The sequence below is a fragment of the Hyaena hyaena genome, unplaced genomic scaffold (assembly GCF_003009895.1).
Source record: "Hyaena hyaena isolate Hyena2069 unplaced genomic scaffold, ASM300989v1 scaffold_433, whole genome shotgun sequence".
Classification (NCBI taxonomy): Eukaryota; Metazoa; Chordata; class Mammalia; order Carnivora; family Hyaenidae; genus Hyaena; species Hyaena hyaena.
Genome location: NW_024081066.1, coordinates 1,293,957 through 1,308,788, shown reverse-complemented (window position 1 = coordinate 1,308,788; position 14,832 = coordinate 1,293,957). Strand labels below are relative to the sequence as shown.

Genomic DNA, 14,832 nt, shown 5'->3' with positions numbered 1-14,832 from the left:
GTAAATACTCAGTGAATTTCAAATGACTCCGTTTTAATACTGGATAATAGCAGAAGCCCTATCTTAAAATAAGATTTAGTGCATACATTTGCTTGATAATTGACAATTACCCCAAATCCAGGAATCTAAGCCTTCAGAGTGTATATCACTACTATTAGTTGGAATCCTTCCAACTACTAAGGCAAAGGAATGGAAACCTTAGTCATTACCCAGTTCTCGCAGGGTTATGTCTTTGGACCACCAGCTAGAGAACTCCATTTAAGTTTTAGTCAACCCGTCTGTTTTAAAATTCTTCTACGTACATGACCCATTTGTGTTTAAACATTGTTATTAAAAAGTGTGAGTCGGATTCTTAATACAACATATTTAGAAAGAATATATGGTAATTACTGCAGAACTCTGTAATTATCATAAACTTAACAGAGAATACCTTGCTGGCCTTTTCAGAAACCTCTTTCGAGTAATATACTGTATATTTACACACACACACACACACACGTATACGATGTTGTGTTCTGGTGGGAAAAGCAGACCATGAGGGGACTCAACTTTACCAAGTGACGAATACATAGGAATTCATTTAGAAGATGAATGACCACATTTGCAATAAACTCCAAAATATCAAATGTGAGATGGCCATACTGTTCTGACAATCAAGGAGCATGCAAGCATGCACACAACTGACCAGGATACTGCGACTTCAGAGTCACGAAGCCAGACCTGGGGAGGTACAGCAGTTACGTGGTGATCAGTCAGTGGCAGGGGGGTGGGAAGAACATCAGGTCCTTACAGAAGCTTTGGGGAGACATAGAGTCTAGATCTTTTTGTTTTTCTACCTTCCTCTGCAAAGTTTTTACATCTCATTTTTTAACTTTTGGTAAAATGTTCCCAAATTCATTTTCTCCATACTCGGTATTTATTTAAAATAAGTTAACAACTTAAAACTAATCGTTGTTTTTACCGTAAACATGTCATGCATGTTATGGTGGTTCAAGGGTAAAACAAAACAAGATATCCTCTATAGAGCAAATATATTTATTATGCACTTTCATATACATAGGGATTTTTGCATAATATAATACAAGGAATAAAATAAAACTTTTACAATGTGAAATTCAATGTACACTTTAGGCTATTTACATACCCCAAACCAAGGAAAAAAATAAAAAGAAACCATTCTTCCACAACTACATTTGCTGAGAGTTGTAAATGGAGCAACATTAAGCAAAACAAACATTTGCATAGCCAAACAATAGTGAGAAAATTATTTACTCCTGTTTTTAAAGTAGTGACTTATTTTTGGTAAGGATTCCAGTAGGGGTGGGGGGTGAGGAAGAAGGACAAAAGATACTGGCTGCACTTTGCAGTACACGGAGTTCCAGTCAATGTTCCTTCCAAAACCTTTCCTACATACATTCAGGTTTTAGTTTTTCATTACTGAATTTATTTTGATCTCTTCCGTTATTATCAGCTCATGACTTCTAGGAAATGGGCACAGGTGGAATGTTAAAAAGTTACAAGCACATGGCATCAAATGTGTGTAGTGACGTCGGGCGATCTACAAAATTTAAGCATTTTGATTTTTAAAATAGCTCTTTAGGCATTTTAAGTTGAGGGGATTGGTTTTTACCCTTCTTCATGAAGCAAAAGCCGTTTTCTATCGCGCGATGAAACCCCCGCAGAAACAAGTAGGCAAAGCCGGGCGTCCGCAGCGCCCTTACCACCCTCACCCTAACTACAACCCACTTCCATCCTATCCCCAAACACAACAAATATAAAACACCCAGATGACTGCTCATTTCTGAAAATCGTATTTTCCCAACAGGTTCTCTTCCTACCAACTGTTTCAAGTGTACATAATATGGATATGAAAACATTAAGCTCTTTGAAAAACAGAAATCCCTTATGTAATGAGTCATATCTTTGCCCTTTGGCCACAAGGTGCATTTTTGTAAAAAACAATAAAATTAAATAAATACAATTCCAATAATTCAAGGTTAATAGAAAAACTGGCAGCTTTCAGGGTTCTTTCTAAAGAAAAATACACCTAATAAGAAATTAGAGCTTCATCTTCTACAGTAATGTAAATGTACTGTACTTGAGATATGAGTAACATTGGTTCTAATAATAGTATGTATTCATATTTATCAATAGAATCACTAACACTTTTAAGGCTACTTTGCAAGAGTCCTATTAAGTGTATTTAATAAATGTCCCATAGGGACAAAAATTCAATACTTGAAACATTCACATTCGAGTTATCAATATTGCCATGTCACCTTAATATCGATTGACCTTATCTCCTATTCCTGATTTTGACTGATGACACCAACAGAATGTGTTTTGAGGACTTTAAAAAGTAAAAGAGAAAACAAAAGCCTTACATGAAGATTCAAGTGAGACACTTATCACAACCAATCACACATTTCTATTTCCGTGAACAATGAATTGCATGTGTCCTTTATGTACGAAGATGACATTACTGACCTCTGTTAACTAAGACATTTTCTCAAGATTTTTTTTCCAGTAGTAGCAATGTTTTTGTGCTGAATCTCCAAATTCTCTTTCCTCATTCCTCTTTCTTATCAATAGCACATGGGAAACACAGAATTTCTGGGCTTTCTAAAATTCACAAGGCTTATTCAAGAGTCAAACCCACAGCCATGGCTTCTTAACAATAAATTCCAGCCTTTCCGGACATACACACAGCCCATCTGAGCCAGCTCCACTGGTTTAGAGTCCATCGAGAAGGCCAAGGGTATGGGTCCTATGGTCAATTGAGTCAGTCAACTTTGTGTTCCTCGTCCCAGACTTCACCTTTAACCCTGTCATCCAGTTACTCTGTGAGCCAACTGTCCAAAGAAGGAAACAGGAAAGAGTATGTGGCTGGAAAAGTGCAAATCCATCACTATCGTTTACCAAATACTAATAAAAAAATACACATGTGCTATGATTAACAGGTTAGTGGGGTCATCTGTGAAGGATGGCACATATTACACAGTCATCAAAAATATTTATCCAACTAACCACTAAAATGGACTCAGCTGATTTTGAGTTGGGGCTATTTGGGTCATGAGGTGATTTATAAGATAGAAAGGACTGAGAGAGAAGGCAGGATTAAAATGTACAGTGGTAAATTATATTTTATTTAACTGGACAGTAGAGACACTACTGTGTAGTCACTGAATTGCTTAGGGATCAAAAATCTACCCTCAGACAGGTGCATCTCTCTCTATCCACACGCCCTGCAGCACGGCTTTGTCCCTGAGAATTTTTACGCCTCAGAAACGATAGTCTGTTTTCTTAGAGGTGGAATGACAAGCGAGTGGAAGGTGAAACTGCATCCCAGTGAATGAAACAGAACTTTGTTCTGCCTATCGTCTCTTTTTCTCTCCCTTTCTTCCTTTCCTATCTTTTTCTTTCTCTTTTTCTTCTTTCCACCTTTAGCCAGAGATCAGGATTCTACTGGGAAATCCATATTTAAACTACTTAGAGCAGCTCCCTAAAATACTAGAAGTATTTCCAAAAAAATCTGTCAAGAAACCATTTTTTCACTTCAGTGTGGCATAAATAGAAACACATTTTCAACCAATGCCGAAGGTGTATGGAACATAAAATATTTGCATGATTTATTTTATTGAGCAACATTTTTAAAGGTACAAGAAACAAGCCATACACTACAACGATGCAAATGTGACTGAAACAATATGCTCAAGTTTCGTTTGCCACAAAAAGAAAAAAATAAAATAAATACAAAGGACACTGCTTTTTAGTAGATATTTGATCATGGCACATGCACATTTATCAAATCTTAACTTAAAATACTTTACGCAAAATTTTTCTCAGCTTTTATCAGGGAACTGCAGTATACACCTGCTTTTTTTTTTTTTTTTTTTTTTTTCAAAAAAGTGCTTATTCTTGTGTAGTGAATACAAAGCACACAAAATGAAATTTTTAAGCACAGAGGGTTACACTGAGAAGGCAGCCTTACTATTTAGGCACATGACAGTAATTAAGGTAACTGTACTGCAGATATCACATTCTTCACTTTTTTTTTTCAGCAAATCAACAGGCATTTTATGTTTTCATCCAGTAGCTGAAGAACCACTCCAAGCACAATGTCTTCTGTTTCACAGAATAGGAAACTAATGCAAAAGTTAAAAAAAAAATTAATGTCTACATTATACTTTTTTACTACATATAGCTTTAAGACCCTATATAATTATATATATTTATATATTTACTATATAAAGTATAAAATGGACACATCTATAAGAGATTCATTATTTAACTTACAATCACTTTTAAAGAATCCACAAACTGTTTACCTTCATTCATGGGTTTTACTAAGTTTAATATATATTTATACTTTGCCTTTACAAAAGATATTACGAGAGTTAGAGGGTTGTACCATCAGAACTAAGTATTTTTAAAATAAATCACACTGGAGAATGAACTAACTATGTGATACAAATTATTTCAGAATGAGATTTGACCAGTCATCCATCGATTCATATTGAAGGGTGTTTACTATTAGAAAGCATAGGAAATTTATAATTTATAATAATGTTTCACCTAAAATACCCCTAAAATATATCTCCAAAGACAAGAAAAGAAAAAAAGAAAAGAAAAAGAAGGGATATTTTAGTTTGCTAAAGAGTACATTTTTCTTAAGGATGAAAAATGATTCAGCAAAGTGGGATAAATATACTTGTAGTATAAAGTAGCAAAGATTCCCAATGAAACCTTTGGATTTATCTCTAATGAGAGAGATGTGCTTCTGAAAAAGTATCTATTATATAAAATTATGTATATATTTACTCACTAAATTCCCCTATGTAATTAGTGAAGCGCTCATTGTGGTGGAAAGAAAAACATGTGTTTAATAAATCTGACTTTATTTTGAGGTTTAAACATTTAATTCTTATGTCTAAATATAGTGGGCTCTAAATACCCTCTTGCCCATATATCCAACTTATCATCTTTCCTCACCTATTCTTGGTGTGTGCAAAGTTTACTTGGAAGATTCTTAAAAGATCTGTCATAATAAAAATTACCTTTAGTTGATTAAATCTTTGACTTCTTCCAGGGTGAAAACGGAAGGAAATGAACACTGACTACCTATCTACTAAGCACTACATACACTATTTTATCAAACCAAAAAGCGAATAGTACAGAAATGGTCCTAAGAGCTCTCTATTGCCACCAAAGAATCTCTAAAAGGGGAAATTACTATGTAAGAAGCAATTCTTACTGAGATTCATAAGCAGTATAGTCATTCATTCATTCATTCATCCATTCACTTACTCAATATATTCTTACTGAAAATCTACTATAGGCCCAAACAGTATTCCAAGTACATGGAATATAGCAGAAAACAAACAGATAAAAATCCCTACCTTCACAGAGCTTGTATTTTAGTCGGGAAGAGACAAATCATAAACATAATAATAAATATATAAAGTATGTGACATGGTAAGTTCTTTGGATAACAAAAAAGAGGAAAGGCCCAAAAGAGAGTGCTGGTGGCAGGATAATTCAAATTCACAAGGGCACTGTGGGAAGGTGGTGCTGAGAGATGGCGTCTGAACCCATCAGGGGAGGGAATCGGCCACAAGGACTATTAGGGAAAAGAGTATCCTTAGTAGAGAGAACCATACTTTTGATATTTTACTCTTTATGCTGATGAAATGTTACCTTTTATAACGGTGTTTCCTTTTTATAGTTGAAGCTAGGGTCAGAACCCTCGATCTGAAGCTTCAGGGCTTGTTTAAGGCTTAACTCCGTCTCTGAGGAAGGATATCCCTCTAACACTTCCTGATGCCCTCTGTCCTGTATTGTCCGTGGGACTGAAACCCTACCAAGAAAAACCTGGTTGCTCTGAAGATGATAATTGGGATTTGTCATTATTCCATTTCTCTTCTTCTGCTCCCCACTTTGTTGATGAATAAGAAATTGCTGCTGAGATCGACCAATTTCTTGCTGAGTTGAAGGTACCATAATTTTGCACTGAGATTCTGCCGGTGTTTGCTTTGTGGGTGCACTAGTCCCAGATTTGGCTGTAGGTCCTCTTTTATCAAACTGAGTCATTTCATATTCTAAAACCTTTGGCTGTGAAGAATTATTTTGCTTAGCCTTTTTTCCAGCTGCCCCAGATTTGCTGGAATTTTCAGATTTCCCTCCTTTATTTGTTTTAGTTGACTTCAAACTGGGTTTTACTTGACTCCACTCAAACTCACTACTTGGCGAATTATGGCTCTGTCCCAGGGACTGTGTTGTGGAAGACGGGGAAACAATGGACTGTCGACTTCTACTGCGAGGCAACGAATGCTGCTGAATTTGTTCTGTAAATGACAGGTTATGAAAGCTATCAATTGGCACTGTTTGGGCCGTTGCTGTAGATGAAGTAGTTCTCAAGGATGAATTTTTTGAGCTTTTCAGGGAATTATTTGACAACGATGACTTCTGACGATCAACTGTAGAATCTGGAGACTCCGAAGGAGAACTTAACGCATGAGCTGGCCCATTAGGTAACCCACGCAGTGAAGGCTGCACATCCCCTCCACCAGTACTGCCAGAACTATTTGATTTAATTGTTAATGACTGCATTTTTGAAGACGCTGATTGTAGAGGTTTTTGCTCCATTGTATGAACAGGAGATGGGGAACAGCCATTCAAAGTAGACGCACCATATTTTTCTAATAATTTAATTATTTGAGAATGTCCATTTTTGGCTGCAACACGCATAGCAGTGCGCCCAAATTGATCGGCATGGTTTGGATCAGCACCGTGCTCTAACAAAACCTGCACAACATCGATGTGCCCTTCCTGGGCTGCGATACAGAGGGCGGTCGCACCCTGATTACATGTATGATCAACTCTGGCACCATGCTCAATCAGAAGCTGAACCACTTTTACGTGGCCCTGCCAAGCTGCAGACTGCAAAGCAGAACGCTTTTCATTGTCCGCAGCATTGATGTCCGCATGGTAGGTTATCAGAATCTGCACCATTTCCAAATGGCCTTGCCAACAGGAAACATGAAGGGCTGTCCTTCCTTCAGCATCGCTTGCTTCCACATTTGCACCATTTTCTAAGAAATACTCGGCCATTGTAAGTTGGTTTTCTAAGGCCAGAATGTAAAGTGTAGGCCTACCGTCAGCATCTTTGTAGTTAACGTCAGCTCCGTGGCTAAAAAGTAATTCAACAATGTCCCTATGCCCTTCTAACGCAGCGACTCGGAGTGCATTTCTTCCATCATAACCTCTCTGGTCAATGTTGGATTTATTTTCCAGTAAGATCTGAACACAATCATAATGACCCTCTTGCGAAGCTAATATGAAAGGTATTCGCCCATCGTTATCGATCTCATTTGTTCTAGCACCTTGTTCAATAAGTGCTTCACATATTAATCTGTGACCTTCAAAAGCTGCCATATGCAGAGGTGTCCATCCGGCATCATCTCTGTGATTTTCATCTAACCCTCTATCCAGTAGAGTACGCACTACCTCCACATTTCCTTGGGCTGAAGCTATGCTGAGGACTGTCCTGCCCTCGCTGTCAATGCTATCCACAGCTGCACCCCAAAACAAAAGTGTGTTTACAACTGAGGCATGGCCCATAGAAGCTGCTGCCAGGAGGGGTGTACGGCCATTGTTATCTGTATGGTCTACATCTGCTCCCCCTTCTAGAAGCAAGTCAACCACATCGACATGTCCTTCATAAGCTGCTACCAGCAACGGAGTCATGCCATCTTTATCACAATGATCTACTTCAGCACCTCGGTCAATTAAAAGACTGACAACTGATGCATGTCCTTTACTTGCAGGCACACAAAGTGCAGCTACAGAGAGTGCGGTCCTGCCGTCAACATCCTCATGATTCACTTCTGCTCCGTGGTCCAGCAGGTGTTCCACAATCTCTCTATGCCCCATGTATGCTGCTGCTATCAGTGCAGTTCTGCCTTCATTATCAGCTTTGTTGACTTCAGCACCATGTTGTAGCAAATTCAGTACAATATCCTCATGTCCTCCCCAAGCTGCTGCTCTCAAAGCTGTTCGGCTATCAGCATCTGCACAATCCACTTTTACGCCAGCATAAAGGAGTGCAGAAACTACCTCGGTATGGCCACCCCAAGCAGCAGATCTTAATGCTGTCCAGCCATCTTGATCGGTATGATTAATGTTTGCTCCACACCCAATCAAACAATTAACCACCTTGGTATGTCCTTGTCTAGCAGCTAGGGTAAGTGTTGTGTGTCCATGCGCATCTTCTATCTCTAAATCTGCTCCCCTGGAGACAAGTAAATTCACTACATCAAGATTGCCACTGTATGCAGCATTAGCCAATAATGTTCTCCCATTTGAATCGCACTGATTTACTGAAGCTCCATTATCTAATAACGTCCGAATGGAATCCTCTCTTTCTAAGGCTTGTCGGACTATGCACGACGTGCGATCGTCTTCACTGTTGACGTGTGCGCCAGCTTTAACCAACAGCTGTAGCACTTCTTGTTCCTTGGGTATTAAAGTAGACAGAGAATCTCTGACAGGTGTACCATTCCATATCATCCAGAGAGCTAACTCAGCTGTCTCTAACTGCAAGTTTGAATTAATTAAATGCAATGCAAATTCTTGTGCTTCCAATGGTGTTAAATTCTTGGCTTGACAGGTATAACTCATAGCCAACATTCTGTGTCCTTCTGCTGCATTACATAAATACTTCTGAGTGCAGTGTTTCACATCCAGAAGCCACTCTGCAAAACTATAGTGAAACAGTATTTTAGTGTTTCCTAGTCCATCAACGAGAAGTTTGGAGAGGACATCTAGCTTACGCTGAAAGTCTTCCAAGGTTAGTGACATATTTTTAGTCCAGACTGCATGATATAATTCCGTTATGGTCAAAGGTCGGCAGGCTGCAAGAATCACATTCAAAATGGGCTGAACTTTTGCAAACTGTTTTCTTACAAAAAGTCTCTGACACAGCCAGAGATATAGACCATTGAGAGTTCCTGGGATGTCACGAATCTCTCTTAACATGATAAAATTTTCTACAACTCCATCTAGAACTCGTTCTAGATAAAGAAAGCATCCACTGCTTTTAATGTGAAGTTGATTTAACATCTCTGCAGTTTCTTTTGTGAGATGCTGTCGCAAAGCTTCTTCTTGATCTAAACGATGAAGGATGTACTGCTGAACGTCCTTAACAATGTACGCCTTCCGAAGGTCATCTAAACTTATTTTTCGAAAACCTAGGGAGAGAAAAAAGTAGATGTCATCAGTTGAAAATGATTACAAAAGTTGCCATATATTCAAAGAGGATGGCTTCCATACATAATGAACTAAGAAACAAATAAATCAATAACAAATCAATTAATACTAACAGATTAACACCTGTGAGTATACAGATCAGTTCTCTTTACCTTCTGTAAAAATATATTAATGGTAGATAAACTATTTCATTTTCCTGTCTACAAATTCAACTATTTCTCATTCCTTTAGTGGCTCAGAGCTCCCCTCAACTTTAATGCTAAGGGTTACTAAACTCAGCATTAGGACAGTCTTACCTACGTATCCATAAAAGCAGCTTGGTGAGATTTTCTAAAGTCCCAAATGATCAGGAAAACAAGTTGCCAGAGAAAACCAGAAACACTTGTTTGTTTTTCCAAGATGATTTTTTCACAGGAAAATTTTGTGTGTTTCCGTCTGCATACCTGAATGTATACTAGCTTTACTTATGAGACAGAGTATTTACATCCAGTTGAGTATCACCTGTCACTGCCTTTATATTACCATTATAAATGCACTTTCATAAAGAATACATACAAAATGCTTATGATTTGAAAAATAAAGCTTTTCCACATCTAAATGCTTAGTAATACGAATTTAGATAGAATAAATTATTTTTTAATATTTATTATTTTTTTTTGAGAGCGAGAGAGAGAGCACATATGCAAGGAAGAGGGGCAGAGAGAGAGGGAGAGAGAAAATCCCAAGGAAGATTTGTGTTATCAGTACAGAGCCTGATGCAGGTCTCGAACCTATGAATCTTGAGATCATGACCTAAGCAGAAATCAAGAGTCTGACACTTAACTGACTGAGCCATCCAGGTGCCCCTGGATAGAATAAATTATTATGTTCCTCATTCATGACAGTTATCTGTTCACTTAAGTAGAATTAAGAATATCTGTTAATCAGTAATCTGAATATCTTGAGTTAAAGTTACTGAAAATAATGGCTTTTTAAAAATTTCAACTTCTAATCATTATACATGCAATTTCCTAATTATGAATATGCACTACTTAATACACTGCTATCAAAACACTTTTAACAATTTTTTTTATAAGAAAAGGTTGAAAAATGCTCACAGTTTTTAGGGTCATAAAAACACGATTTATTGAAATGTTGGACCATGTCTCTGTTGAACCATGTTTGTATTCTTACTGAAAGTATGTCTTAGGGATGGAACTTCTCACTGTCGGTGACAGAATGACAGAGTGGCAGGACGTGTGCCAACAGTTATAACTGATGTTCACCAAATAACTATGTGAGGCGAGAGACTAGGAAAATAAAACCTACAATGTTAAATCCTCAGCTACGAGTAGATGAAACTTGCTTAAACCCAATAAAACTCTTAATGCTCCTTCCCTATAGTGACACACTTGCCAATTTAATTCTGAATACTTACATTTCAATTCGAAACCCATATATTTCAACTTAAAACATTAGCAAAAAGCAGAAAAAAATGTACAGGACATATACAAGGCAAATAGAAAAAAAAATTAAGAAAAAAGTGAATAAAGGAAAAATAAGCTATGTTCATGGATGGAAAGAAAGTGTATTTTATATTTCACACTTCTCCTAAATTAAAAGTTTTAACCAAATTTAGTAACCCTTTGGTTTATATCATTTATAGTTACAGGTTTTTAAAGTATGCTATTAAAGTCAGTCTAGAGGAATAAAGGTGAAAATATATCATTTAGAGTATTAATATTGGTGACAAAGAGTGCTAGGAAATAACTGAACAACAAAAAATAGAAATAATCAATCAATGCAGCATGTGCACAAAATACCAACAGATAGTTTAGAAGACATGACACACGGGTTAGAAACAGATTATTAACACACAGAAGTACACACGTGGCATTAATTACACTTACCGGTGAACATTTTAGTAACAGCCTTACTCTGTTTTCGGGCAGAACACAGAAGCAGTAGCCATGGTGGAAAGAACTCGTGGTGACCAGCTAAGAGCTCTGCGACAGTTCCAGATAAGCTGGTAGATGTTTGCTCGCCTTCGGTAATGTTACACCCTTCGTCCACAGAGTCAACAAGCAGATACAGGCTTTGCTGGGGAGGCTTCATTCCCAAAAGAGGGAGCAGAACACACCTGTAAAATACATCCATATAAGCATTTTCAATGCTATTGGCTACGATGCTAAGATTTATCATTCAATTATTAGTAATATAGATCATAAATGTTTTAGGAATAAATTAAGGTTTTAGAATTAAAATATTGTGTAAGTTTCAGTTCCTTACTTTAAGAATACTAGACCCAAATAGTTTGCATTTTCAGTAACCAAATTTTCCACAATAAAGGGTATGCGTGAGTGTGTATGTGTGTGTGTTAGGAATTCAGCATAATTAAGGAGAAGGATAGCAGGAACTTTAGGAAACTAGATTTCAATATTCCCTTCCTGATTTTTTGAATCACCAATAAAAAGCTTGAGTTGCTTATAACTAAGTGAAAATGTGTTGCAAAGGAAAAACAACTTTGGGGACCACTTTAATAAAAAGAAAATATCAGGGGTCCTACAGAATTTAGAAATGTTTTATCACCATTTCTCTTACAGAATGACTGCAGGCTATACTAGCTCTTCACATATAAATTTTATTTTAAAAGATCGTACAAAGATAAATTACTATAACCTAGGTCCCATTTGATGTATGTTCAAATTTTGTCTATGGTCATACAACCCTGAGCATGCCAGGTCTCGTCTGATGTATGTTCAAATTTCAATGTAAAGAGCAAATTATTAGGTTTAATACACAGAACAATGCATTTCCTACTCATAATTTATATTGCAATTGAATATAGCTTGTTCATAACTGAAACAATGCTCATTCATTTTCAACAAATATTTGCTTGTGCATGCCATGTGGTGAATAAGGCGCTGAAGGATACAACGGTGAAAGGGACATGATCCATCTAGTTATGAATACCAAAACTTTACAGATAAATCATTCTGCAATTCTGAAACTTTCAATCCCACAGCAGCCAAGATCTGTTTTTATCATCTTGTCCTACCAACATTTCTTTATAAAAATCTCTCAAACCCACCTCAGTCTGTAACATCATTTCTCTCACCTGGACTTCCAGAATCACCTCTACGTTCTGTACGGCACACGTTTCCATCCACTTCCCCAGAGTTCCTCCCTCAGCCAAAGCAGCCTTTATAGAATATTACTCAGCCACACCAGCCTCTTTCAATGACTTTTATTAGATACAATTACACAAGGACCTTTTCATTTGCAGCTTTCTCTGCCAGAAATGTCCTTCTTCTCTTTCTTCATATAATTAACTCCTCCTTAATCTTCAATTGTAAGCTTGAGAGTCACTTTCCAAAGGTTGAATGCCTATAATACGCTTTCATTGTATTAAATATTTCTCTTTCATAGCACTATCAAATTTGCAATGTTATACTTACTAATTTAATGTCATTAATTTTTATTTCTTCCTTTACACTGTGAGCACCGAGACACAAGGACTATGTCAATTTTGTTCACAAGGCTACCCCAGGACTTAGCACAGTGCTGTGCCCACGTAGATCCTAAATGAAGACTTAACACTGTTGTACTCTAGAATGGAAAACAAATTAATTTCAATGCAGTATGCTCAGTGCTATGATAAAAAGTAAAATTACTAATGTGGTAGATAAGAAATGACCAGCTCAAGGGAAGTAGATTGGAAAGGCAGAGGATGTCAGAGAAATATTCAAATATTAGGTGCTCAAGAAGAATTCAATTTTGAAGAAACATATTATTCTCCAGGAATTGTGAAAAATTTACAATAAACTGTAATAAAATGAAAGCAGAGCAATCTTGGCAGAGGAAAATGCTAAGTTTGGGAAAATTTGCTTTATTGTACCTTATGTATATATTTCCTCTATCATGAGAACAAAGAAGTTTGATGAAATACAAGTACTATGGTAACACATATACTACAGTATATAATATACTATATACTATATATATAATCACTACCACTTGATAAATAACACACAATGCTGTGAGAGTACACAGAACCTACACTGAATAGGGATGGGAGTCGGCAGGGGAGAAGCCAAATAAAGAAACTTAGTCAATAGAAAGAGCTGTGGTAAAGACAACACATAGGACTAAACAAAACAAAACAAAACAAAACAAAACAAAAAAAAACCCATCTAGTTTAGGCAATAGCACATTCAGTCTTGAAGAAGAGAAAGACTTGTGAACAAAGTCTGGAAGAGAAGAGTTAAGAAAATAAGTAAATACTGGGTTTTATAAATGTTATTATGAAATTTGGGCTATGACCTAAGGGTACTAAGGAGTCAACTGAAATATTTTAAGCAAGAAATTGATACATTTATATCTGTATTTAGAAAGATAACTGGCTACATTTGAAGGAAAACATGAAACAAGTAAGTAGAAGAAAAGAGTGAGATTGGAGGCCACTGCTTATATAAAAAGGGGGTGATGGGGGGAGGAGGGGAGAGCCACTGTTAACTTTAATTCAGTGTTTTATATGCTTTAAGTACTTTACATACTTAGTAACTCATTTTATTCTCACATTAACTTTTTAAGATGGGTTAACTATTATAACAGCCATTTCCAGATGAGGAAATCAAGGTACATGATGGGAAGTCAAAGTTAAAAGGAAGGAATTCAAGTCCAAGCTGTGACTCCAGAAGCTACATAAGAGTGGCCCATTCATTCTGGTTTACCTAGGATTTCCAAGTTTTAAGCAGAGTCCTAGAAACTAGCTGCCCCTCATCTCCATTCCCCACCCTCAGTCCGTCACACTAGCCTACACTCTTATCCACTGGGGTCTACTGACAATACTTACAGCAAATATTACAACAGAATTGAGGGAAATCAGTGGGCGAAACTGATGATTATTTAATAGCTTTTGCTTACTCTAGGTTGTTTGCTTTTCTTTTCCTAGTTTCTTAGAAACTGAAATAATTGTTTCACACTTTTCCTCTTTTTTAAAAAAAATTTTAATGTTTATTTATTTTTGAGAGAGACAGACAGTTCAAATGCGGGAGGGACAGAGAGGGAGGAAGACACAGAATCCAAAGCAGACTCCAGGCTCTGAGCTGTCAGCACAGAGCCCAATGCAGGGCTCAAACTCATGAACCGTGAGATTATGACCTGAGCCCAAGTCCAAAGCTTAACCGACTGAGTCACCCAGGCATCTCTCATACTTTTGTTCTAATAATAATCCCTTAATGCTATGAATTCCCTTCTTAAGTATTTCCAATATCATCTAGTTCAAAATAATTTTCCTTTGATTCCTTCTTTGAATTATAGGTTATTTAGAAATGGGTTGTACAGCTTTCAAATATCTGGGGATTTCCTAGGCTTTTTTATGTTACTGTGTTATCATTATTTAATTCAATTGTGATAAGATAACATATTCTGTATAACTTGCATACCCTTAAATTTATTAAGATTTGTTTTGTGGCCCAGAATAGCTCTATTTTACTAAATGTTTTATGGGCACTTGAAAAGAATGTGTTCTCTGCTATTTTTGGGTAGACTGTTCTACAAATGTCTATTAGGTCAATTTGGTGA

The 14,832-nt window shown here is 36.8% G+C and overlaps 1 protein-coding gene across 1 annotated transcript in view; it reads right to left on the bottom strand.

The window, feature by feature from the left end:
• Positions 1-1,019: 1,019 nt before the first annotated feature.
• ANKRD50 (ankyrin repeat domain 50) overlaps positions 1,020-14,832 on the bottom strand; it is a 33,021-nt gene continuing 19,208 nt past the window's right edge. The window contains exons 3-5 of the mRNA XM_039252971.1: positions 11,157-11,386; positions 5,698-9,248; positions 1,020-4,145 (exon numbers count right to left, since the gene is read on the bottom strand). Of these exons, the coding sequence (XP_039108902.1) occupies positions 5,701-9,248; positions 11,157-11,386 (3,778 nt within the window). The 3' untranslated portion in view covers positions 1,020-4,145; positions 5,698-5,700. The remainder of the gene's footprint in view (positions 4,146-5,697; positions 9,249-11,156; positions 11,387-14,832) is intronic.